The 27,280-nt window shown below is 50.5% G+C and overlaps 1 protein-coding gene across 1 annotated transcript in view; it reads left to right on the top strand.

The window, feature by feature from the left end:
- The window catches only part of LOC135892901 (zinc finger protein 501-like), an 83,944-nt gene extending 78,338 nt beyond the window's left edge, over positions 1-5,606 (top strand). The window contains exon 3 of the mRNA XM_065420662.1: positions 4,923-5,606. Coding sequence (XP_065276734.1) covers positions 4,923-5,606 — 684 coding nt within the window. The remainder of the gene's footprint in view (positions 1-4,922) is intronic.
- The last annotated feature ends 21,674 nt before the right edge of the window (positions 5,607-27,280 follow it).

Raw genomic sequence — 27,280 nt, 5'->3', positions numbered from 1 at the left:
GGTGAGATGATGTATCCAGAATTTTTAAAGGTGACCTGAAAAAGATCAGATCATTGGTTTTGTGACCATTTTTGCTCCTTTATGCTCAGTCAAGGCCTGGGAGGTATTTTATTCCTTTTAAAATGACAAAATATGGCTTTAGCCCTAATTTTCCCAAAAGAATCTGTGAGGAATTGGAGAACTAGTAGCTTTGTTACATCCAAGGAATCTAGCACATGAAATCAGGAGTTTTTTTATACCAGTGACCATAGAATATAAGTGGCTGATTGAGAGAGGAATGTGCTTTTTGTTCAGTCAGTTTAAGCATATTTTCAAAATTGGTTTGTTTTTGTAACATAGCTTAACTCCAGATGCTTGGTGGAAAAGATCTGTTAGTTCAAGAATCAGCAACTCCTCGGCAGATTGACTTTCCTGGGAACGACATGAGGAGCAGAGAGAGGAAAAGCCAGCTTCTTCCTCTGCCTCGTTGCTGTGCTGCTGGGGGAAATGTGCTGCCCTCGGGGGCAAAGTCAGGGGGATTCTCCCAAAGCGGCTCCTTTGGTTTTGCTCTTTTCCAGTGTTCGGTTCAGAGACTCTGTTCGTGGGGGGTGTAAACCTGTCTCGGTGGGTTTAGTCCTGGTGGCAGGAGCTGGCTCTGTTCTGGAATGAAGCGACTGAGGACTTGGCTACACTTGCGAGTTACAGCGCAATAAAGGAGCCCCAGGCACACTTGCTCACTCCCCGTCCACACCGGCAAGGCACATAGAGCACTCTGACTCTGCAGCTACAGCGCTGCTGGTACTCCACCTCAGCGAGTGGAATAACGTTTGCTGCGCCCCCGCTGGAGCGCTGCGGCGCCAGTGTGAACGAGGTGTTGCTTTACTGTGCTCTGATCAGCCTCCGGAAACGTCCCATAATCCCCTTAAGTCAAGTGGCCACTCATGTCATTGTTTGGAATCGGCTGTAGAAATGCGGAAATGCCCATTGAAAGCTCCGTTTCTGACAGCTCGCTGCTTATCTGCTCCAAGACAAAGCAACCATTACTGTGGAATGCTGTGTGTGAGGGAGAGAGGCGGGGGGGGGGGATCTGCTGCTGTCTGAACTTACAAGACAGCATGCTGACATACTCTCAGCCTCCCAAAAACCCACTCTCTCTCCCCCCACATACACACAACACACTCCCTGTCACACTCCACCCCCCCACACTTGAAAAGCACGTTGTAGCCACTTGCTTGCTGGGATAGCTGCCCATAATGCACCGCTCCCAATGCTGCTGCAAGTGCCGCAAATGTGGCCACGCCAGTGCGCTTGAAGCTGTCAGTGTGGACAGACTGCTGCGCTTTCCCTACTGCGCTCTATGAAGGCTGGTTTAACTCAAAGCGCTCTACATCTGCAAGCGTAGCCGTGCCCTGAGTGTTTTCAGCATCACGGTGTCTAGAACATCTGTATGCAGGGAAAGCGCCTGCTGCGAATTGGGGAATGAAATGTCCTAAAGCCCCCGCAACCCTTCTCCCTCCCTGACAGGCTGCAGAATAATGTCTCTGATTCACTGCAGCTCAGTGGCTCCCAGACTTGAGTGGTTCACGTCCCACCTCAAACACATGTGGATAGAACGTCAAGCTCCCACTGTGCCTGGGAGTCACATACCATAGTTTGGGAACCTCTGCTCCAGACCATCCTGTCCTCCCAGTGGATGGGGAAGGGAGATGGCTGTTGGGGAGCTGTGGGGCACGGGGTTCGTCTGGATGTGGGAGAGGGACAGTAATACAGGAAGAGAAGGGGAAAGGAAAAACCTTTTGGGTCTTTTGCTTTTTACCCAACAAACACAATATGGAGAAATCACAGCTGGGTTCCAAATAACTAACGATACCCAAACACACAAGGCCAAGCTACAAAGGCACCGCTGCCTGGACTGGTTTCTGTAAACTCAGTGTCTGCCTGCATTGCAGCTGGAGGTGTAATTTCCAGCTTGGGTAGGCATACCCTGCAATGGAGAACAGGGTGAGCACTACTAGAGGGCTCACAATTTTTTAAAGAGATACTACCCTACTCTTAGACATTTCCCCTTCTTCAGTGTGGGGCCTGAACCTCAGGGTGAGACCCAGCAGGAGGGGGATGGAAATTCCCCCGTGTGAGGAAACAACCCCCTCAGTGGGCTGGTATCCGAGGCCTAGTGCCAGTCAGCAGCACTCAAAGCCACAAATCCCTCCGGAAGGTCAGGAGATGGGCTTGAAAACCACAAGTTCTTCAAACCCTCCAGCATTTGTGGCAATTTTATTTCCCTTCTGACTTTTGATAGGAAGCTGCTTAGTCCCAGAATGTGTGTGTGCGTGCACCTGCCTCCCAGTGTGTGCGTGTGTGAACCTGTTCCCAGTGTGCGTGTGCACCACATCACAGTGACAAAACTCAGCTGTAGCAGTGCACATGCAAAAATGTAGCCTCTCAGTCCCCTGCTCTCAGAGGGACTCTGCCCATTGACCCCCCCTTCCCCTCCCCTGTCACTATCCTGCCTCCTCTCTACCACAGCCACTCTCCTGCCCCACACTCCCCACAGTCTCCTCTGGCCACCTGTCCCTTTAGGCCTTTCCCTTTACAGTCTCCTACATCCCGTATCTGCCACCCTATATTGGCCCTGCACTCCCTATTCACCTGTCCCCCGCAGCCTCCTGCCCCCCACCTCCCTCTGCCCTCCCTTCTGCTCCCCACAGGCCCCTGACCCTCCACAGCCTCCATCCTGCCCCCAGCTCCCCATCCCCTCTGCTTACCTTCTCCCCCATTCCTCTGCCCCTCAACCTCATTCCTGCCCCATATTCCATTGCACCCCTCAGCCTCCCCGCCACCTCCTCAACCTCCCTCCTGCCCCCCATGTCCTCCTGCCTCCTTTAGTCTGCTTCTGCCACCACATTTCCGTTGTTCCTCAGAGTTTCCCATCCAGTTGAAACCTGCAGCCATATTCCCTGGGGAAAACGTGGCTTCAGTCTCACTGAAAACAATGGGAGTGGGTGGCCATCTTTACTAGTGCAGGGGCAGCTGTGCCACCACACACCAGAGCTGCAGGGAGATGGTGGCTGTTTGGAATAAGGGCAGTTTGACTCCGTCCCCCCAGTGAGAATAACAGGAAACGGAAAAGGGAAAACAGGCGAGCTCTGTGCCGCGAATCGCGAGATGGTGAGAAACACTGAGCTAAATATTGGGAGCCTTGTGAGAAAATTGCCAGAGCCGGCAGCTCGGGGAGTCCTGGTTTCCCTGCAGATGCAGACTGTTTTAAGTTAAAGCTTTTGGGAATCGCCCCAGGAAAGTTCTCTGCTCTCGGTGGGCCGGGCGACTCCCAGCCCTGCCCCTGACGGTGCTGCTGTGATTGTGGCTGCGGCAGCAGTTTCTGAGTGGGGGAATGTCTCTGTTCCAGGGGCCGGTTGTGCATTTCACTGAGGGGCAGTGGGCTGTGCTGAACCCCGGCCAGAGACCCTCGACAGGGACATCATGCAGGAGAATTGTGAGGCCGTGACCTTGCTGGTTAAGGATTCCTGTCCCCTCTGTCACACCCAGGGCAGCTTCTGCTCCAGGTTCTTTCTGGGTCCTTAGATTTCAGGGGGATCAGCTCCATAGCCCCTTGAGCCCCCGTGTGAGCAACTGTCCCCTCCACACCCCCACCCATGGGAGAGGAGATTTGGAGACATAGTGGAGAGGCTACTGGCTTCATCTCCATCCCTAGAGCTTCCAAGGGAGAGGATGGAGGTACCTCGCTGCATCTTTACATGTGGGCATGCACTGACACACAGAGAGATTTTGTGTGTCCTTCCCTTGCCAGGACTGTCCCTGATCTCAGAGAGGGCTCTGGTCTCAGCAGGGCTAGAAAGGGGGAAGAAGTTGCACAACTATGCTGGCCCGAGTCATAAAATTCCCCAGGGCATGAAAACCCCTGAATCTCCTGCAGGGGGCACCACACGCCTCCCAGGAACCACCTGACTTCCCCAGAGGGCCTTCAGGAACATTTCCTCCTCCATTTGGCTTATACGAAGGCACCCACCCCACATCAACTGTCTCAGAATGACTAAATTGTTAGCTCTTTGGGGCAGGGGTCAGCTACTGCTCTGTGTTTGAGGCCCCACTCTTGTCTGGCCCTTTGGCACAAAGGTAACAAACATGAATAATGATAATAATAAACCCTTCGGCTCACCTATTTTACTTCCTCTGAGCAGGTCTTCCAGTTTTCAGTCCTGACGTGATCTCCCGGCTGGAACAAGGGGAAGAGCCGTTGGGTCCTGGATCTCCCAAGGCTCTGAGGAAAGAGGGACCCTGAGAAACGTTCATTCAGGTGAGGAATTGGCTACATGGGCATGGAAACCATCCACCATCGACATAAACAGCTGGGATTGCCGCTGAGTCCCTGTGAGGTCCCCCAGCTCTGCTGCATCTCACCCAGGTCACGACTGTACCCAGCCGGAGTCGTATCCTCATGGGAGATGTCACTCATGGCTCTCGCCTCTCGCCAATTGCTCCCTTCTCCTGAATGTTCAGATGGGGCGTGGCAGCGGAATTGGTCCCCTTTCTGGGGAAGGGCTGGTGGGGGTTTGGGCTCCTGAGTATTCAATCTCCCCAGTAATTATTTTGATTCCCCCCCTCCCTTTCCCAGTCCCCTTTCTGAGGTTGCCTCTCCCCGGCACAGGGGACGATTCCTGTCTGGATACTCCCTCTATCCCGGCAGGTGATGGGATGGTGAGTGAAAACGAGGAGACGAATCCTAAGCAGGAAATCCCTGAGCAAGTGGAACCACACGGGTCGGCACTGGGACCATCCAAAGGGAACATTTCCTGGAGGGGTGAGCAGGAAGCAGCCTGCGAGGGTCGGTGCGGGCTGGAGAGGCAGCAGGAGGTAACTCCACTCAGAGAGGTTTGAAGGACCGCAGTGAAACCATGCTCCAGCTTAGAACCCGCACTAACGAGAAACCGTATGAATGTCCTGAGTGCGGGAGGAGCTTCACTCGCAACTCACACCTTATTGTGCATCACAGGATCCACACAGGAGAGAGGCCCTATGACTGCCTGGACTGTGGGAAGGGGTTCACTCAGGGTGCCGACCTGACAAAGCACCAGAGAACCCACACGGGAGAGAGACCCTATCGCTGCCCCGACTGCGGGAAACAGTTTGCCACTTTCTCCTCCCTTATTTCACACCGGAGACTGCACACAGGAGAGAGACCCTACAAATGCCCCGAGTGTGGGAAAAGCTTCACTGCCAGCTCCAACCTTATTGTGCACCAGAGAACCCACACTGGGCAGAGGCTCTGGACATGCCCTGACTGTGAGAAAAGCTTCAGCGTGAGCTCCAACCTTATCGCCCACCAGAGGATCCACACGGGAGAGAGACCCTATAAATGCCCCGAGTGCGGGAAAGGGTTCACTCGGAGCTCCCACCTCGTTTCCCACCAAAGAATCCACACGGGAGAGAGACCCTATGAATGCCTCGACTGTGGGAAGAGCTTCAGCGAGGGCTCAGACCTTACTAAGCATCAGAGGATTCACACGGGAGAAAGACCCTATAAATTTCCTGAGTGTGGAGAAAGCTTCAGCCAGAGCTCCAGCCTGATTAAACACCAGAGAGTCCACACCAGGAAAAAACCCCTATAACTACCCTGAGTGCAGGATAAGTTTCCCGCTGAGCTCCACCCTTATTGCTCATCAGAGAATCCACACATGAGAGACTCTATAAATGTCCATTCTGTGGGGAAGGCTGCAAGTGGAAGGTCTCTCTAATGTCCCACTAGACACGCCACAGAGAAGGTGGCAGGAGCTCTCCCTGAACGTAATGATTCTATGCCCTGCTGACGCAACGTACAAATGTGCTTCATTTCAGGATGGTCTAGGTAGAGGGGGGCCAGGCGGGTGGATGTTTTGGGTTTCAGTGTGGCCAGAGGTGGGAGCACTGGGTACTGGGGAGACGGGTTATTTCAAGGTCTGGGGGGAGCAGGTGTTGAAATTAGTGAGGAGACATTTCTGCAGGGGCCACACACACTTGCCAGGTCAGAGAAGAGGTGAAGATGCCCCATTGCACTTTGCGTCCATGTTGTCTCTGCAGCTCCCAAAGCCTCTCAGGGTGGGGGTGAGGGCAGGGAATGCTGTTATTATTAATTATTGGTGTTATGGCCCAGGACCCCTCTGCAGCAGGCGCTGTGCAAACATGGAATGAAAAGCCAGTCCCTGCCCCAAAGAGTTTACAATCTAAGTGGAGAGACGGGACAACAGATGGAGACGGACAGATGGGGGGCAGGGATCCAAGGAAGCAGACAGTATTGGTAGCATGATGGGTAGCACGCTCAGCATACCAGCACCCTAACCACTGTCAGTTTTTTTTTCAGGCCTCACAGCAAAGGAGAGTTTTAAGTTTTTCAGGGAAAGAGTGGGGGGCCCTGTGGGTCCATAGTATAAAGCAACAAGAGCTGCTGATCCGAAGTGAGAGGATGGACTCTGTAAATGCAGGGGCTGGAGACTGGGGAATTCCTGGGGGAGATTCCCAGAGAGATGGGAGATTGCCCTGTTCCTGAGAGTGCAGTATGGTGTAGTAGTGAGAGCAGGGGGAATTGGGCCTCAGGAGTCCTGGGTTTAGTTCCCAGCTCCAAGCGGGAGTGTGATCTAGTAGTTAGAGCAGGGTGGGGGTGACTCCTGGGCTCAATAACCAGCTCTGCTAGTGTCACTTCATCCCAATCACTTCCCGTCCTTTCTCTGCGTGTGCCTCTTCCATCTGTGCAATGGGGATAAGTCACACACCATCCCAGGGAGTCGTCACTAATTACTGTGTGTTCAGAGGCTCAGGAGGACAGAGGTGCCAAGGGAGGCGAAGTGTCATTTTTACTGTGTTTCATTATTATCTGATCCTCTCCCATCCCACCCCAGCTGTCTCATCAGTGGAAGGGATTTACTGAGCTGAAGGGAAGGGTTTCATCTGTTTCTAGGGAGGGGCTCAGCTCACATTGTCACATACTGGGCTTATTCCTGAACTAACTGCCCTGGGAGGGCTTTTCTTTTTGTTTCTAGATGGGGCAGGGGAGAGGTAGGGTCCTGTTTTTTTGGTTTTCTGCAATAGCAGAGACTGGATCGAATGACACAGAAGCCCCCTTCCAGTTCTATGTTCCTGCTTCTGGAAACGCAAGTTTCAGAGGAATGTTTATGTCTTGCTAAAGTTTTTACCTAATTGGATTTTGATTTTCCCAGATAAATTCCTCATAAAATGTTTATTGTGAATCCCTCGTCTCCCTGAGAATTTCCTGTTCTCGAGCTCTAGATGTGGGGAGCGAAGTGCCAGACAGGGACATTCCCCAGCCCCCCTGTTATTTTCTCCCCATCAGCAGGAATTGCTGGCTCCCCCATATCCAGCCATTCACTGATGTCTCTGCTCCCCTGGTGTTCGAAGTGGGGTCAGGGTGCCTCCACGTCTTTCTTCTTGCAGCCCTTTGTGCCTCAGGGCTCAGTCTCGGTGTCCTCCCTTCCCCTCTCCTGGGGGTTAATTGCTGCAGGGGTTAACGAGCCACCCAGGCAGAATCCAGGTGCTCCGGCTGGGTGTGAGCCCCCAAGGCCAGTTCCCAGTGGCCTGGAGCCAGGCACATGGCCAGACGGGGATCAGCCCAGCTCCTTGTCCCCAGCACCGTCTCCAGCATCTGTCCCCATTCAGGTCTGTGCCCAGCGGGTCTGAACAGTGACCTTTTCCTGTGGATGCAGAGCAGTGCAGGGCTGTTTACGTCCTGGCCACACTTTATCCCAGCATCCCTGTTCCTGGGGCTCAGACCCTGATGGACACTGAGACAGGGACCCATAGATCAGCCAAGGTTGGGAGTTCGTTTCCCCAAGAATTGAAACTAAAATAGCTAAAAGAGATTATTGTTAATCACCTAGGCAAGAATCTCTCATAATTTGCCTATGGATAAAACCTCTCTCTCCCTCCCAACCTAGCTAAAAAGAACTAGTTACCAAGGCCTGGTCTACACTACGGGGTTAGGTCGAATTTAGCTGTGTTAGGTTGATTTAAAAATTAATGCGTCCACACAACCAACCCCGTTCCATCGACCTAAAGGGCTCTTAAAATTGACTTCTGTACTCCTCCCCAACAAGGGGAGTAGAACTAAAATCGACCTTGCTGGGTCGAATTTGGGGTAGTGCAGATGCAAATCGATGGTATTGGCCTCCGGGAGCTATCCCAAAGTGCTCCATTGTGACCGCTCTGGACAACACTTTGAACTCCGATGCACTAGCTAGGTACACAGGAAAAGCCCTGGGAACTTTTGAATTTCATTTCCTGTTTGGTCAGCGTGGCGAACTCAGCAGCACTCAGCAGCACAGGTGACCATGCAGTCCCCCCCAGAATCGTAGAGCATAGAATGTTTCTACGCTCCCCTATCATCTCCGTCCCTGAGGTTATCGCAGATTAGAAGGCGAAAAAAACTCACTCGCGAGGACACATTTTCCAAATTCATGCAGTCCTCCCGCACTGATAGGGCACAGCTTAATGCCTGGAGGCATTCAGTGGCAGAGGCCAGGAAAGAATTAAGTGAACGTGAAGAGCGGCGGCAGGACGCGATGCTCAGGCTAATGGGGGAGCAAACAGACATGATGAAGTGTCTATTGGGGGAGCAAACGGACATGATGAAGCGTCTGTTGGAGCTGCAAGAAAGCCAACAAGAGCACAGACCTCCGCTGCATCCATTGTATAACCACCTACCCTCCTCCCCATGTTCCATAGCCTCCTCACCTAGACGCCCAAGAACGTGGGGGGGAGGCTCCAGGCACCCAGCCACTCCACTCCAGAGGATGACCAAAGCAACAGAAGGCTGTCATTCAAACAGTTTGATATTTAGTGTGGCTACAATAAGCAATGTGGCCTTGTCCTTCCCTCCTCCCCAGGGCCGGCTCCAGGCACCAGCTTAACAACAGGTGCTTGGGGCGGCCAACCGAGAGGGGCGGCACGTGCAGCAATTCGGCGGCGGCGGGTCCCTCACTCCCTCTGGGAGCGAAGGACCTGCCGCCGAATTGCCGCTGCTGATCACGATCGCGGCTTCCCCCCCCCCCCCCCCGAATTGCTGCCGCCGATGCATGGTTTCAAAACAATAGTTACTTTATTTCAAAGGGGGGAGGGTGGTTGGCCATATCTGTCCAGGCGCCCCAGATCGACCTCACCGAGGTCTGCCAGGAGCACCCAGGAGACGTACGACAACTGTCAGTCCTACTGCACCATCTGCTGCGAAGGCAAGGAGCTGCTGTGTAGCAATGCAGTACCATGTCTGCCAGCAGCACCCAGGAGACGTACGGTGACGGTGAGCTGAGCGGGCTCCGTGCTTGCTGTGGTATGGCATGAAACAATTGTCTGCCGTTGCTTTCATGGAGGGAGGGAGGCCTGATGACATTTACTCAAAACCACCTGCAACAATGTTTTTGCCCCATCAGGCACTGGGAGCTTAACCCAGAATTCCAATGGGCAGCGGAGACTTCGTGTGGACATACGCAATTGACTGTATAAAATTGGTTTCTAAAAATCGACTTCTATAAAATCGACCTAATTTTGTAGCGTATACATACCCCAAGCAAGGGTGACACCCTGTTTTTCTATGCAAAGGAGCCCACTGCACATTGTGTGTGAATCAAAAGATGGGTAGGGGAGCTGCAAGCTAAGCAAACTAGAAATGACTGGCTGTAAGATTGAAGGTCAAATTGGGCAAACTGTCTGTTACCCCAAGAAATCCAAGCGGCATGTTTCCACCCCAAATTATAAACTATACATTGTTTTCCTTGCAAAGCAAATATACCATGGATAACCTGTCTGTGACATTGCACTCTATATGATTTTATAAAAATATGCTAATGAGTGTGAATACAATGTAGCTGGAATATGCTTCATGCAAAAGGTCTGTTGTAAGGTATCATTATAAAGCTTATAATCTACTGAGTGTGGTCATCCTATTTGTATAAATATATCACTCTTGTATCTGAAACTAGAAATATGAAATATTACTCTGAGGTCCTATTGTAGTTATGCAAAGTGTGGGCCATTAATGATGGTTTGGAATCTTAATGGCTCCCATTAACCAGGACAATTACCTGTAGATTGCTCGGTTTTACTTGTAAGTCTCCCTGTATACCTGTGGGCTGGCAAGTGGGTAATGAAGTCTTACAGTGACATGTGATCATGTCACCTGAACTGCAATCCATCTTTAACCTGGTGCTTTTCCATTGAGAAGGAGGGGTGGGAACCCAGAGGGACAAAGAATTCCCGCCTTATGCAAAAGATATGTAAGTGGGTGGAACAGAACAAAGGGGGCAGCCATCATGAGAAATCCCCTAGCTACCACCTGAGCTGGAACAAGGGCTGTACCAGGGAAAAGGATTGTGCCCAGACTAGGAAGGTGTCCAGTCTGTGAAAGAAACATATTGAAACATCTCTGAGGGTGAGATTTTATCTATATTCAGTTCTATTACTGTATTAGGCTTAGACCTGCGTGTTTTATTTTATTTTACTTGGTAATTCACTTTGTTCTGTCTGTTACTACTTGGAACCACTTAAATGCTACTTTCTGAATTTAATAAAATAACTTTTTACTTATTAATTAACCCAGAGTATGTATTAATACCCGGGGGGGGGCAGCAAAAAGCTGTGCATATCTCTCTATCAGTGTTATAGAGGGCGAACAATTTATAAGTTTACCCTGTATACGCTTTATACAGGATAAAATGGATTTATTTGGGGTTTGGACCCCATTGGGAGTTGGGCATCTGAGTGTTAAAGACAGGAACACTTCTTAAGTGTGCAGCTTTGGAGCATGTGGTTCAGACCCTGGGTCTGTGTTGGATCAGACTGGCGTGTCTGGCTCAACAAGACAGGGTGCTGGAGTCCCAAGCTGGCAGGGAAAGCTGGGGCAGAAGTAGTCTTGGCATATCAGTTGGCAGCCCCAAGGGGGTTTCTGTGATCCAACCCGTCACACTGTCTTTCACCCCAAATTAGTATGGGGAACATTTTTGTCTTGTGAGTCAGATCCTTCCATATGGAAATAATGTGTTTTGTTCTATTGTAAACCCTAAATAATGTGACATGTTTATATACAACCAAAGAATGCATGGAGTATGTCCTCCAAATGTAGAACATTATAGGGGATTTATAGGAGGGACCTTAGAAGTAATAGGATTTGCCTGGCACAAGGAAGAAGGAATGCTAAAAGACATAAATCATGATATAACTTTGGAATATTAAGAGATATTCCTTTAAAGGCTGGGGGAGGATTCTAGGTGATAGTGAGGGCTAATAATGAAATACAATTCTTGAACTGAATCAGATAAGAAAAGGATTGAAGACATTTTTTATACACCAGCACCATCTACTGGATATTTGCGGGAGCAGCAAAGAAAATGAGAACTGAAATCTGAGAACTGATTTGGCCCATTGTCCAATAGAAATCAGAGCGTAGCCCCCTCCATCGAGCTCTGAAATTAGGGTACGTAAAGCTGAGGTCATCGTGTGCAGCTAGACAGTTGACTGAACCCAGCAAGAAGCTGCAGAATCCTAAGGGCAACAGATGCCTGGACAGGGGCAGTGGAGCCTTCCCAAAAGTGGGGGGGCAAGGGGCCCCTGCCCCTTTCATGGCCCCACCCTACCCCTTCAACCTGAGGCCCTGCCCCCAGCCTAGCCAGAAGCTGGAGCGGGCTGGGAGCCATGGACTCTCCACCTGCCCAGGGTGGAGGGGCTGAGAGCAGCCTCCGGTCCATGTCCCCGCCCCATGGGCCCAGTAGCGTAGCTAGTGGGGTGCAGGGGAAGCAGCCGCTTCCCCTCAGCACATTTTCAAAAAGCGGCGCGCCTGCCGGCCAGCGCTGAAATCCTCCAGGCAAGGGGGGGCAGCACGGCCGGAGGAGCCATGGGGAGGGGGCGGCATGACCATAGGTTATCTTGCTGAGTCTGCACTCTCTAGTGAGACCTCAAGTAACCATATTTTACATTTTAACTTCTTTATCCATCCAAGCAAATTGCCCTAAAAGAGATTGAAAACAATAAGTTTAAGCAATTGTTTTTGCTGTTCTAAACTTGTCCCTTTTCAACCGAAGCTATTTGAACAGTAGAAACCACACTCTTAAAAGTGCCTTGAAGACAAATGCATCCTTGGAAGTGGGATAAATGTGTTAGGTAATAAAGCAATGAGAACGGATGATCATAAGTAAACGTAATAAGAAATTTTGGTAGCTTGCATTGTTTCTTGGTATAACTCATAAGCCTCAACTCCTCTGTGATAATTGCTTTCAAGACTGTATTGTGTGTGTAGTACACACCTAGAACATTGGTTGTGTCTACTGTGACAGGGTCAGGCCAGATGGCTACAGAAGAGGGTAGAAAGCAGATATATTAGTCCCAGATTAAGTAGATCCCTTTTCCCTGGGTAAGCTCCAGGGGCAGTTCCAGAACAAGCAGGAACTTGCTGGAACCAGTTAAGGCAGGCAGGCTAATTAGGACACCTGGAGCCAATTAAGAAGAAGCTGCTAGAATCAATTAGGACAGACTGGCTAATCAGGACACCTGGTATAAAAAGGCTCTCACTCCAGTTAGTGAGGTGTGGATGTAAGGAGCTGGAAGTGAGAGGACGTGCTGCTGGAGGACTGAGGAGTATAAGCATTAGCAGACATCAGGAGGAAGGTCCTGTGGTGAGGCTAAAGAAGGGGTTGGGAGGAGGCTATGGGGAAGTAGCCCAGGGAGTTGTAGCTGTCGTGCAGCTGTTCCAGGAAGCACTCTAGACAGCTGCAGTCCACAGGGCCCTGGGCTGGAACCCGGAGTAGAGGGCAGGACCGGGTTCCCCCCAAACCTCCCAATTGACCTGGACTGTGGGTTCTACCAGAGGGGAAGGTCTCTGGGCTGTTCCCCAACCCACATGGTGAATCTCTGAGGCAAGAAAATCCGCCAAAAAGTGCAGGACCCACCAATATAGTGGAGGAACTTTGTCACAACTGGTGTTAGGAGTGGGATTTTGGTTTGCACAGCGCAGCGGAAGAAGGAGGGTGATTTAAAAAAAAAAAAAAGGTGAGCGGGGTTATTTATTTTTTTCACCACAATGGATGACGTAGTGCGGGCACTGATACAAGCCATGGCGGCCCAGCAGGAGGCTACCCGTGTCCAGGCAGCCGCCCAACAGGAGGCAGTACGGCTGCAGCAAGAGACTAATCGCCTGCTAATGGACCAGGCTGCTCAGGACCGAGCTATGTTGCAGGAACTGGTAAGCCAGGTAAAGACCCTTACAGAGCTGAACCACGGCCATGATGGGATGCAGATCATACGGGCCAGCCATTGGCTGCAGAAAATGACGCGGGAGGATGATGTAGAGGCATACCTTCTGGCCTTTGAGAGGACAGCCCTATGGGAGGCTTGGCCTCGAGATCAGTGGTCTGGCATCCTCGCCCCATTCCTGTGTGGGGAGGCCCAGAAGGCCTACTATGATCTGCCTGAAGAGGCTGCGGCAGACTACCCCTAGCTGAAAGCAGAGATCCTGGCCAGATCTGGGGTAACGACAGCAGTGCGGGCCCAGCGGTATCACGAGTGGAGGTACCAGGAAAACAAAACCCCGCGGTCCCAATTGTATGACCTCATCCATCTCGCACGGAAGTGGTTGCAAACTGAGTCCTGGAGTCCGGAAAAGATACTAGAAGTTCTGGTCATCGACCGATACATGAGGGGGCTACCGCCAGACCTTCGTGCCTGGGTAAGCCAGAACGAACCCTCCACCTATGATGAGGTTGTCGCACTGGTAGAGAGGCGAAGGACAGCGAGGGAGCTGACCCAACCAGTTAAGGACGAGGCACCCCGGGTTAAACTAGCAGCACCAAGCCCTAGAGCTCAGGTGACTGGGCCACCAGGAGAGCCCAGGTGGAAAAAGAGAGGAGCTGAAGGCCCACCAGAAGCCACAAAAAGTCAGAGCACTGAGGGAGAAGAGGATCGGGATGTTAGACTGCCCAAGCCAAGAGACCGGGGAACACCTAGGGCTCCATACAGATGTAATGCCTGCGGGGAATGGGGACACATAGCTGCACAGTGTCCCAATGCCGAGGAGCCTATGCAGTGTAACCTGGGGAACTGGGCAGATCCATGCTCCCAATCCACCTTGTAGGGGTCTCGCTAACCCCACATATGTACACCAATCAGTGAAACTAAATGGGGTAGAGACCACGGCACTGGTTGATTCGGGGAGAGCTATCACGCTTATCTCAGGAAAGTTCGTGAAGCGTAGTCAGCTGCTGCAGGCTAAACGTACGGGGATAACGTGCATCCATGGGACAGTTAGTTACTATCCGACCATCCCAGTAAAAATTGAAATCCAGGGGAACACTACTGAGGTAGCAGCAGGTGTAGTCCCTAAACTCCCATACCCGATGCTCATAGGGAGGGACTTCCCAGGGTTTGGAGACTTACTCCCAGTAGGAGGATTGGAGAAAGATGGGAACCCTGGAGTTAATGAGGCATCCACAGTAGACTGTCAACCCCCCAGTCTTCTCTGAAATATCCCCGGATTTGTTCTCCACTCCCAGACAAGGTAGAAAGACAAAAAGGGAAAGAAGGGCAGCTAAGGCCTTGGGAACCCGAATGCTGACCCAAAGCCAGAAGGTCGCTCTCGTAGGTAGGCGAACCCGAGCAGCTGAAAAGGAGGCCGCCCAGGAGGGAGAAGCACCCGAGTCTGACCCCCACCCTAACGCCTCTGAACCAGTAGAGGCAACAGAGACTGGGCCTCTAGCTCTGGGGCAGATTAGCCCTGGGAGAGTAAATTTTGGATGGGACCAGGCTGAAGACCCAAGGTACGACAACATTATGAAGGAGGTGACCGAAATAGATGGGGTCCCCGTGGAAGGGAAAACCCAGGGACCAGGACCCTACTTCATAATGAAGAAGGATCTCTTATACGGGGTTGCACCAGTACAGGGGCAGAAGGTACAGCAGATCCTAGTACCTCAAAAACACCAGAACACTGTATTAAGTCTTGCCCATAGTCATCTTTTGGGGGGACATTTGGGAGTAGAGAAGACCCTGGCATGGGTCCTACGACGGTTCTTCTGGCCCAGAGTACATGAAGAAGTGCGGAGGTACTGTGCCTCCTGCCCGGAGTGTCAGCTGCACAGTCCCCGTCCCCACTTGAGGACACCGTTAGTACCCCTTCCCATCATAGAGGTCCCCTTTGAGCGAATAGCGATGGACCTAGTGGGACCCCTGGAGAAGACAGCTCGGGGCCACCAATATATACGTGTTGTTTTGGACTATGCTACTCGCTACCCAGAAGCCGTCCCCCTGCGGAACACAGCCTCTAAAACAATAGCTAAAGAGCTGGTGGGGATCTTTGCCCGAGTGGGGCTACCAAAGGAGATATTAACAGACCAAGGAACCCCATTTATGTGAAAGCTAATGAAGGACCTCTGTACGCTGCTCCATATTCACACCCTGAGAACTTCAGTCTATCATCCGCAGACCGATGGGCTAGTAGAAAGGTTTAACCGAACCCTCAAGGCTATGATAAGGAAGGTGGTAAGTCGGGACGGGAAGGATTGGGACACCCTACTACCTTACCTTATATTCGCCATTCGGGAGGTATCTCAGGCCTCAACTGGGTTTTCACCCTTTGAATTATTATATGGGCGCCACCCCCGTGGCATATTAGATATCGCCAAAGAGATCTGGGAAGAGGAACCCAATGAGGGGAGAAATATAATAGAGCATGTATTGCAGATGCGAGACCGGATTGCCCGGGTCACCCCTATTGTACGGGAACATTTGGAAAAGGCGCAGGAGGCCCAGCAAACCCATTACAATCGCCAGGCAAAAGTCCGACAGTTCCAACCAGGGGATCGGGTGATGGTGTTGGTACCCACGGCAGAAAGCAAGCTTTTGGCCCAATGGCAGGGGCCCTATGAGGTGGTTGAACCCATGGGGGAAGTAACCTACAAGGTGCGGCAGCCAGGACGCCGGAAACAGGAACAGATCTATCACATTAACCTCTTAAAGCCATGGCACCAGTGAGAGGCATGTGTAGTGGTCCAAGAGACCCCGATCCAGGGAAATAACCTGCAGGAGCAGATCAGGATATCCGCTGAACTGACACCAAACCAGAAGAAGGAAGTAACTGAGATGGTCAACCGATACCAGGACGTGTTTTCAACCAAACCAGGCCGGACCACTGAAACATTATCACAGACCTTGGGGCAAAGGTAACTTTAAGGCCCTACCAGGTCCCAGCGGCGAAAAGGGAGGAGATCAAGGCGGAGGTAAAAAGGATGTTGGAGCTGGGAGTCATCGAAGAGTCCCACAGTCAATGGTCGAGCCCGATTGTGTTGGTGCCCAAACCCGATGGCACCACTAGGTTTTGTAATGACTTTCGCCAGCTGAACGAGATATCCAAATTCGATGCATACCCCATACCCCGTATCGATGAGTTAGTTGACCGCCTGGGAAATGCCCAATTTTTGACCACCCTTGATTTAACAAAGGGTTACTGGCAGATTCCCCTTGCCCAAGATGCGAAAGAAAAGATGGCATTTTCTACCCCAGAGGGTCTATTTCAAAATACTGTTCTGCCTTTTGGATTGCATGGGGCACCTGCCACCTTCCAGCATCCTATGGACAAGCTCCTGCGGCCCCCTACCAGTTATGCAGCTGCGTATCTGGACAACGTGATTATTCATACCCCCGACTGGGAGACTCATTTGAAAAAGGTCGAAGCGGTTCTGGACACACTAAGACGGGCTGGCCTCACAGCCAACTCAGCCAAGTGTGCTATAGGGCTAGCTGAGGCTAAATACCTTGGCTACATTGTAGGAAGGGGCATGGTCAAGCCCCAACTGAACAAACTGGAGGCCATCCAAAATTGGCCTCGGCCAAATCGGAAAAAGCAAGTCCGGGCATTCCTGGGTGTGGTGGGGTACTACCGGCGATTTATTCCCCATTTCGCCACCAGAGCGAGTCCCCTTACAGAACTGATAAAAGCCCGGGGTCCAGACATGGTGAAGTGGACAGAGGCTGCAGAGAAAGCATTCACAGACCTACGGACAGCCCTCTGCAGTAACCCCGTGCTTATAGCCCCGGACTTCAACAAAGAGTTTATTCTACAAACAGATGCATCTGAAGTAGGATTGGGAGCTGTCCTATCGCAGATGGTTGGAGACGAAGAACACCAGATTCTCTACCTCAGCAGGAAACTCCTCCCGAGAGAGCAGAATTATGCAGTGGTTGAAAGAGAGTGCCTTGCTGTAAAATGGGCCATGGAAACACTTCGGTATTACCTACTGGGACGACAGTTTACCCTTGTGACCGACCATGCACCCCTTCAGTGGATGCAGCGAAATAAAGAGAAGAATGCAAGGGTGACCAGATGGTTCCTGTCCCTACAACCTTTCCAATTCACCATACAACACCGGGCCGGAAACCACCATGGCAACGCAGATGGCTTATCGCGGGTACACTGCCTGACGTCCCAAGTTGCCCAACCCCGTGGTGTTGAGCAGAGGGGGGGGATATGTGACAGGGTCAGGCCAGATGGCTACAGAAGAGTGGTAGAAGGCAGATATATTAGTCCCAGATTAAGTAGATCCCTTTTCCCTGGGTAAGCTAACAGGGGCAGTTCCAGAACAAGCAGGAACTTGCTGGAACCAGTTAAGGCAGGCAGGCTAATTAGGACACCTGGAGCCAATTAAGAAGAAGCTGCTAGAATCAATTAGGACAGACTGGCTAATCAGGACACCTGGTATAAAAAGGCTCTCACTCCAGTTAGTGAGGTGTGGGTGTAAGGAGCTGGAAGTGAGAGGATGTGCTGCTGGAGGACTGAGGAGTATAAGCATTAACAGACATCAGGAGGAAGGTCCTGTGGTGAGGCTAAAGAAGGGGTTGGGAGGAGGCTATGGGGAAGTAGCCCAGGGAGTTGTAGCTGTCGTGCAGCTGTTCCAGGAAGCACTTGTAACCCTTCTGCCCATCTAAGTTGGCAGCAACAAGGGCCGGGTTCTGTATCTAGGGGTTCCGTTTCAATAACGCAATGCAAAACCGGCTCGAGCCCCCACCCAGTGACCTGGGACTATTACATACCACCCCCTGGGCGCCTCTAAGAGGCAATACTTCCCCTCTCACAAGCACGGAGTCTGAGTGTAGCAGAAAATGTTTAATAACATGAGGTAAAAGACATCAGCATTAAATTGAAAAAAACCCACCACAAACAGGATTCATAACACAAACCATGAGCAAAAGACCCACCCCAGCAAATTGGGCTGTGTCCTTTCCCTTTGGTTCTTGAATCCAGCAACCCAAAAATCACCCAAAGTCCAACACCCCCAAAGTCTCTTGGGTCCAGCAACTACCCAAAGTCCCAAAAGTCCAACAACCCCCAAAGTCTCTGTCCCTGGTCAGTGCAGCCCCAGAGTAAAAGGGGGGGCACGCAGGGTGTTAAGGGGCACCTTATGTGATCCGTGGCCGACCGGCCGTCTCTCCGTGGGGTTCCGCCGCAGCCTTGACCACGAGCCAGTCCGCTTTCTGCCGTCCCACGAACTGCTCCGCTCCGCTCACCGACCTGTGAGCCGCTCCAGCTGTCCCCGCAAACGGCTCCGCTCGCCGTTCCTTGGGCCGCTCCAACCATCCCCGCAAGGCTCCACGCCACTCGCTGCTCCTCCAGCCGTCCCCGCAAACTGCTCTGCCAGCTGCTTAGCAATATAGCTTCGGGCTCCCCCATTGGTTAACACAGCACTCAGCTCAGCAATTTTAGCTCTTTTAGTGATTTCAGCTCTTAGTGATTTCAGCTTGTAGTAGGGGAGCCCCAGTGCTGGTGCACCATTGGCCCAAAGTGAATTGAGTTCAGCAACTTGTAGCTAGAATCCTAATGGAAGCAAACTTAGCTCTGCTATTCAACAGTGGAGAGAGGGAGTAGTGCAATTAGTGTTCCAGACCCTCAAAAGGAGCCCATACCATCAGGTACACATACCTGTCCCCAACCTCTCTCCATTCACTGGGAGTTGTAACCCATGCCCCTTGTCTAGCAAGTGCTACTTAGTTACTGGTGACTCCCTCTGTCATACAACAGTTCCACTGGCCTTGATTCACAGAATCAGGGTAACAACACTTTATTCTTCCTGCCCCAGTAACAGAGAGACTGGGGATCCCACACCAGCCAAAGTAACCACTTTCAGTTGTTGTTGTCCCAGGCTAGGCGGGTGGGTGTGCCTATGCAAACAAGATCAGCCCCTGGAGTTCTTTTCCACACTCGCCATAATTCACCACCAGATGTCAGGGTAGAGCTCATCCTGACTCTGCTTACATCCTCCCCCCAGCCGAGAATTTGTCGTCCCGACAAATCACACTCTCTATTATACCAACTCACTGGTTCCCTCCAAAGGGCCTCAGATAGCCCACTTTAGCTTCCACAAGCCTGTGTGCTAAACATATTGGTTCCTCACTAGTCACCCCAGGTGCATCATAAGTTAACCGTTTTACTGGTCTTATTACCCTGTCTCGTCTATTGAGAATCTCTGCTGCCGTGGTAGGGGGGACATCCTCTTGAGCGACAGATGGAGAGACTTCCTTTGAGGGCCCATCGGCTACTGGCATAGGCCCCTGCATTTCTAGTTCTAACAGTGGAGGGTCCAAGGTGACCAGGACATCCTCCACCTGTATGTCTCCACTGTCCAATAACCTGTGTGTGTCATCACACGGGGGTCCCACCAGTGCCTCAGGGGTGTCAGGAATGGGCCTAAATACTTCTGCCATGGGGTTTAGGGCGGAAGAGGAGGAGCTCTCTTTTGATTCAGCTGATCGAGACTGAAATCTTGTCTCCATCCCAGGATACACCATGGTTGTGTCTTCCTCCTCAGACTCACTCTCGGATGTGCTGCATAGGGGTAGGTTAACTGCAGGGGGCCGGCTGTCCACGTTGGAGAGCGGCTTTGGTCCAGCACCTTCGTTCTGCCCGGTTGCCCTGTTGTGGCCCATCTCATAAGGGGTGCCTACCAATTGCCCCACAGGGAGCAAAAGGTTTCTGTGCACTGTCTTTGTCTGCCCTGGACCCTCTTCAGGTTTGATCTTGTAGACCGGCAGGTCTCCTAGCTTTTCAATCACCAAGTAAGGTATTGCCTTCCATCTGTCAGCTATCTTGTGTTTGCCAGCAATACCCAAATTTCGCAGCAGGACTCTGTCCCCTGGCTGGAGCTCTTGCAGACGTACCTAGCATCATATCGATGTTTGTTGCGGTCTGCGTTCTTCCGAGCCGCAGATGTAGCTAAGTGATAAGCATCCCGCAGCTTTTCTCTCAGTCGGGATACATATTGCTGATGAGTTTCATAACTATCTCCATCCTCTGATACACCAAAGCACAGGTCTATGGGTAATCTTGATTCTCGCCCAAACATTAAGAGATATGGGGTGACTCCTGTAGCATCATTCTTTGTGGCATTGTAGGCATGCACCAGAAATGCGACATGTTGGCTCCAGGTTGCCTTCTGCTCTGGCCGCAAAGTCCCCAACATATCTAATAGGGTTCGGTTGAACCTCTCTGGCTGAGGCTCACCTTGCGGGTGATAAGGCGTCCTAGATTTTTTAATTCCCGCTATCCTCAGCACCTCCTTCAGAAGGTGACTCTCAAAGTCCCGCCCCTGATCCGAGTGTATCCGGGCTGGAAATCCATAAACTGAGAAATATTTCTCCCACAGTACTCGAGCAACAGTGGTAGCCCTCTGATCACGTGTGGGATATGCCTGCGCATATCGCGTATAATGGTCAGTCACTACTAAAATGTTCACAGTATTCTTCTTATCTACTTCTAAAGACAAGAAATCAATGCAGACCAGCTCCAGAGGTTTGTTGCTGGTGATGTTCTTCAGATATGCAGCCCTCGTGGGCAGAGTTTTCCTTTGAACACATCGAGCGCAGGTCTCACATTTCCTGCGAACATCTTCAGCCATCCGAGGCCAATAGAACCTACTACGAATAAGTTCCAGGGTCCTCTCCATCCCTAAATGGCCAAAGTCATCATGCAGGGCCCTCATGGCCAGGGCTCTGTACTCTTTTGGCAGCACTAGTTGTGCTCGTTGCTTTTGTAAAGGGTCTGTGGTCACTCGGTGTAGCACTCCCTGAATCAGTTTTAGTTTGGTCCATTCTCTCAATAGTAGTTTACCCTCCGGGTTAGGTGGGACAACCACAGCTGGGCTTCGCCCCTCCCTTTTGGCAAGTAGTGTATCACGAATGTCAATATCTTGCAGCTGGGCTTCCTGCCAGTCAGCCGCATTGAGCATGGGCAAAGGAGATTGGTCCAATGCAATATAGTTCACTGAAGCAGAAGGCACGCATTCAGGGGGCAGGCCCAAAGCTTCTGCAGCACATCCATGAAGACTTTCATGGGCCTCTGGCTCTCGGCGACTCACACTGCAAATAGCCCTCACTCCATCTGTGGGTATCACAGCAACTCCTGGTGCCTGTGGACGCCGGGACAATGTATCTGCATCTACATTGCTTCTCCCTGATCGGTATTGAATGCTGAAGTCATAGCTAGCCAAAGCGGCCACCCATCTTTGCCCTGTAGCATCCAGCTTAGCACTTGTTAACACATAGGTCAGTGGGTTGTTGTCTGTCCACACCTGGAACTGAGCACCATACAAGTAGTCTCAAAATTTCTCAGTGATGGCCCATTTCAAGGCCAAAAACTCCAGCTTGTGGGTGGGATAGCAAGTTTCACTATCAGACAGTCCTCGGCTGGCAAAGGCTACAGGTTTACGTTTGCCTTCCACCTCCTGGTACAGTACTGCTCCCAGACCCTCCAAACTGGCATCAGTATGCAGGATAAATGGCTTGCTTGGGTCAGCAAAGACTAGGACCGGAGCATGAGTTAGGCAAGTAATGATTTCTCGAAAAGCCCTTTCACATCTCTCATCCCACCGTGGCCCAAATGGTTCGAAGGGGCCATAGTGTCTCTGCACAGGAGGCTTTGGGGACCTCCCCTTATTCTTGGTCTTAGATTTGTTCTTGCTGGACTGGTATCCCCTGGTAAGATCATTCAGAGGTTTTACAATCGTAGCATAGTTTTTCACAAATCTGCGGTAGTAGCCACTAAACCCAAGAAAGGTCTTGAGTTCTCTGTAGTTACTTGGACATGGCCATGTAGTGAGTGCTTCTATTTTATCGGGATCAGTACTCACACCCTCTTGGGACACGATGTGACCCACATACTTCACTGAGGTCCTGCAGAACTGGCATTTGTCAATTGAAAGCTTCAAACCATAATCCTCTAACCTATCAAGCACTTTAAGAAGTCTTTCTTCATGCTCCTCCAAGGTTCTTCGAAACACAATCAGGTCATCCAAATAAACTAACACTTGCAGTAAATTCACGTCTCCCACAACTTTCTCCATAAGACGTTGAAATGTGGCAGGTGCTCCAGAAATCCCTTGGGGCATGCGTTCAAACTGATAAAACCCTAATGGGCAGATGAAGGCTGTCTTCTCCTTATCTTCTTCACCCAGAGGGATCTGGTAGTGTCCACTCCGAAGATCCAACACAGAGAACCACTGGCTTCCCAGAAAACAGTCTAAGGCCTCTTGGACTCGGGGCATTGTGTACTGGTCAACCACAGTACGGTGGTTTAGGGTGCGGTAGTCAATACACATCCAGATTTTCCCATTCTTTTTACGGACCACCACAATGGGTGAGGCGTATGGGCTGCGGGACTCTGTAATGATGCCATTCGCAGCCAGCTTCTGAAGATGTTGTCGCACATCTTCCATCTCGGAGAGGGCAATCCTCCTAGATCTCTCCCTGAAAGGTCGAGAGTCATGTAGTCTGATGTTGTGCTCTACTCCTTTTGCACATCCCACTCATGCAGTAAGAACACCTTGGATCTTTCACAAAGTTTCCTCCTCAGGCGATCTTTCCACTCCTCGGACAACGGTGAATCTCCAAAGTCAAACTTTGCTTGGTCTATTGTCGGAACTTGAGTCTCACACTGGGGTTTTACAATTGATTCAGGCTCGAAGAGGTCTGCTATCTTTTGTCCTTGCTTCACAACAACATCTCGACTTGTTTCATTAGCAATCAGTATAGTCACCTTTTCCTGGGCTTCAGCAGGTAGGGTTATGACTCCACTGGGGACCAGCACTCCTTCCGGGAGCTCTCCTTCAACTGGCTGCTCTACCATTGCTAATGCCCCTTTACTGCCTTTCAGCCGGGTACTCATGACAAGCACTTCTTGCTCCGTCCTTGCAGGCACTACTAAGGGGCTTGTGCCCATGTACTTCAGTGCTCCAATCGGTAGCTCAGATGTCTCCTTTTTAGCACTCTCAATCTTCCTATAGGCTTCAGCACAAAGCGTATAGATCATCAGGGTATTCAGGTACTGGTCCCCAGCCCGTCGTCTGCAGTAATCCGCGAGCACCTTGAAGAGACTGGAGTTGGTCCCTATCAGCACAGACACATCAGAGGTCCCTTTAGGTTCAGGGCATATTAAGACAGCTGTGTCTACCTCTTCTCTTACCCCAGCAACCTCCTCTGGGAATTCCAGGTGCACTATGACATACCCTTGGTAAGGGTATTCATCCATGCTGAGGCCACACAGACCAATGCCAGTCAGTGGCTGTATAGGCAGGTGCCTAAGCATCTGTTGGTAGAATGACTGAAATATAATAGTCACTTGAGATCCAGTGTCAAGCACTGCTTTACATTCCGCCCCTTCAATCCTCACTGTGACCTCTGCTCGAGGCCCTATCAGTCCTGCGGGGATCTCAGCTGGACGGTCTTTTCTGGGGGAATCTTCAAATCCTGCAGGCCTGGGTGGTCCCCGTCCCCGGACCCTCTGGCAGCTACCGGATCTCTCCCAACTGATCCTCAGCTTTCCATACACTAAGGAGGGGTTTTCTTCATTATGGCACTTGGCAGCACTGTGTCCATCCTGACCACATCGGTAGCAGAAGAATTGTCCTTTCCCCCTTCGCCCAGGTGGGATGGTGGCTCTAAATGCTGACTTCTCCATCGCCACAGTCAGAGGCTCCTTATTCCTGGAAGACTTAGCTCGGTCAATGGTGCTTTGCAGTTCAGCTATCCGTTCTGTCAGGACCTACATTTGTTGGGCAAGTTCCTCTGTGGTGCTCACCATCAGTACACTAGCCATTTGCAGTGGTGTTGTGCAGGCTGGCTCCAATGTTTGGGCTTCCCAAAACTCACTGGCAGCCTGCCTTTCTTCCTCTTCTCTGACCTCCTTTATCAGCTTGTAGTAGGGGAGCCCCAGTGCTGGTACACCATTGGCCCGAAATGAATTCAGTTCAGCAACTTGTAGCTAGACTCCTAATAGAAGCAAACTTAGCTCTGCTATTCAACAGTGGAGAGAGGGAGTAGTGCAATTGGTATTCCAGGCCCTCAAAAGGGGCCCATACCATCAGGTACACATACCTGTCCCCAGCCTCTCTCCATTCACTGGGAGTTGTAACCCACGCCCCTTGTCTAGCAAGTGCTACTTAGTTACTGGTGACTCCCTCTGTCATACAACAGTTCCACTGGCCTTGATTCACAGAATCAGGGTAACAACACTTTATTCTTCCTGCCCCAATAACAGAGAGACTGGGGATCCCACACCAGCCAAAGTAACCACTTTCAGTTGTTGTTGTCCCAGGCTAGGCGGGTGGGTGTGCCTATGCAAACAAGATCAGCCCCTGGAGTTCTTTTCCACACTCGCCATAATTCACCACCAGATGTCAGGGTAGAGCTCATCCTGACTCTGCTTACACACTCTAGACAGCTGCAGTCCACAGGGCCTTGGGCTGGAACCCGGAGTAGAGGGCGGGACCGGGTTCCCCCCAAACCTCCCAATTGACCTGGACTGTGGGTTCTACCAGAGGGGAAGGTCTCTGGGCTGTCCCCCAACCCACATGGTGAATCTCTGAGGCAAGAAAATCCGCCAAAAAACGCAGGACCCACCAAGAAAGTGGAGGAACTTTGTCATACTACACTTGAGTGGTGAACTGTTGATTGTATATTAATATTGTTGCAGGCACAGAATGCCCGAGGCAAAGCAACAGCGAAGGTTCGTGGCCCGGTGTGCTTCGCGCCAATAAACACACCAGGTGGAGAAGCAAACAAAGTTTATTTGAGATCTCAAAGCGGTGCTAGGAGACAGGCACGTCTCAAATCCAGCCTGGTGATGTCAACAATATGGTTCTGGGTGAATTAATAAATTGTTGGTTGGTTAAACATAAGCAAGTGTCCTGATTTGAGAAACACAGTTCACGTTAAAAGTTGACCTGAAAAGAACTCAGCATTAAAATGAGTAAGCTAACACTCCCTGTTAAAAAGGAGTTATCCTATTCGATTCCATTCTGTAGTGGCCCTAAAACTTATCCAAACTTAACCTAGTTTGTTAGATTTCAGCTTTAAAATCTAACTGGCACCTCGGCAAATTTATAAAAATGGACGCCTTTCATGCTTACACCAAGCTGGCTGCTGCTCTACACACCCTGCTGTGAGGGCTCTCCAAGGATAAGGCTGCCTGGAAAGATCCTCTAAACTGGGATGAAGGCTGCCAAAAGGGCCTTCAAAGGCTTGAAGTCTGCCCTGGTGAAGGCTCTGATACTTCATCCTGTACACGGACAACCACATATTGTTAGAGAGCTTATTCCTTCACTCTCCCACTTCCCTGGTCCCTCTCACATGAACAGAGAGCAACAATACCCAAAGTCCGAAGGTGCAAACAATTCGATGTTTATTGGGGTGAACTTCCAGCAAGCTTAAATCCAAGTTCCTTTTTCCTTATTTTTGAATACCAACTTACTTCCTGTTTGACCCTAATTTATATAGTAATATTCTTAGCTATACCTTAACTAATCATTCTACTGAAATTTACCTAACCAATCCTAACATATTGTAACATGATTAGCTAACCAATTATATCCCACCACCTTAATTAGTTTACACCCAGCAAAATTAATTATACAGCAGACAGAAACAATCACGGAACCAGACAGAGACCATGCAAATAAACAGTAGCAAAGTAGGAACTATAGTAACAAAACAATACAGAAGTGAGGATTTCACAACAACATCTATAAAGACATAAGGTTTCCCAGCTGTGTCTATTGATAAGTGAGTTCTTACCAAACAGAAAACTATCAAACTAAATTTCCTTTTATTCCTTTCTTCACACAACGCACAGTCAACCTGTGGAACTCCTTGCCAGAGGATATTATGAAGGCCAAGACCATAACAGGGTTCAAAAAAGAACTAGATAGATTCATGGAGGATAGGTCCAACAATGGCTATTAGCCAGGATGGGCAGGGAAGGTGTCCCTAGCCTCTGTTTGCCAGAATCTGGAAATGAACGACAGGAAATGGATCATTTGATGATTACCTGTTCTGTTCATTCCCTCTGGAGCACCTGGCACTGGCCACTGTCGGAAGACAGGATACTGGGCTAGATGGGCCTTTGGTCTGACACAGTATGGCCATTCTTATATTCTTATGTTCACTGACTTTACTGAAAAACAAATACAGGGCCCGTCTCACTGCTGAAGATGACTGCTGTCCTTACCTCAGCCTCACAGAGACCCACTTCAGGGACCTGTGTTCATCAATGCAAGCTCACCCTTCCCATTAGGTGCATATTTGGTTTCATTTTTTACAACTGGATATAAAGATTGTCTTGTGACTGTATTGTGAATTAAAATATTAAGTGGCTACACTTCAGAGATACGGTCTTGTAATGCATTTTTTATTTAAAATACTAACTATTCTGAGTGTAAGCAGGGTCTGAATGAATGCTTCCCTGACAGCTAGTTCATAGATTCATAGATTCATAGATTCTAGGACTGGAAGGGACCTCGAGAGGTCATCGAGTCCAGTCCCCTGCCCGCATGGCAGGACCAAATACTGTCTAGACCATCCCTGATAGACATTTATCTAACCTACTCTTAAATATCTCCAGTGATGGAGATTCCACAACCTCCCTAGGCAATTTATTTCAGTGTTTAACCACCCTAACAGTTAGGAACTTTTTCCTAATGTCCAACCAAAACCTCCCTTGCTGCAGTTTAAGCCCATTGCTTCTTGTTCTATCCTTAGGCCTGGTCTACACTACGACTTTAATTCGGATTTAGCTGCTTTAATTCGAATTAACGCTTGACCCGTCCACACAACGAAGCCATTTAATTCGAATTAAAGAGCCCTTTAATTCGATTTCTGTACTCCTCCTCGACGAGAGGAGTAGCGTCAAAATCGGTATTGTTACTCTGAATTAAGGTTAGTGTGGCCGCAATTCGATGTTATTGGCAATTCAATGTTATTGGCTACCCACAATGCAACG

Source organism: Emys orbicularis, chromosome 21, assembly GCF_028017835.1.
Source record: "Emys orbicularis isolate rEmyOrb1 chromosome 21, rEmyOrb1.hap1, whole genome shotgun sequence".
Classification (NCBI taxonomy): domain Eukaryota; kingdom Metazoa; phylum Chordata; order Testudines; family Emydidae; genus Emys; species Emys orbicularis.
The sequence above is the reverse complement of the archived record's forward strand: the minus strand, read 5'-3'. Positions and strand labels throughout refer to the sequence as shown.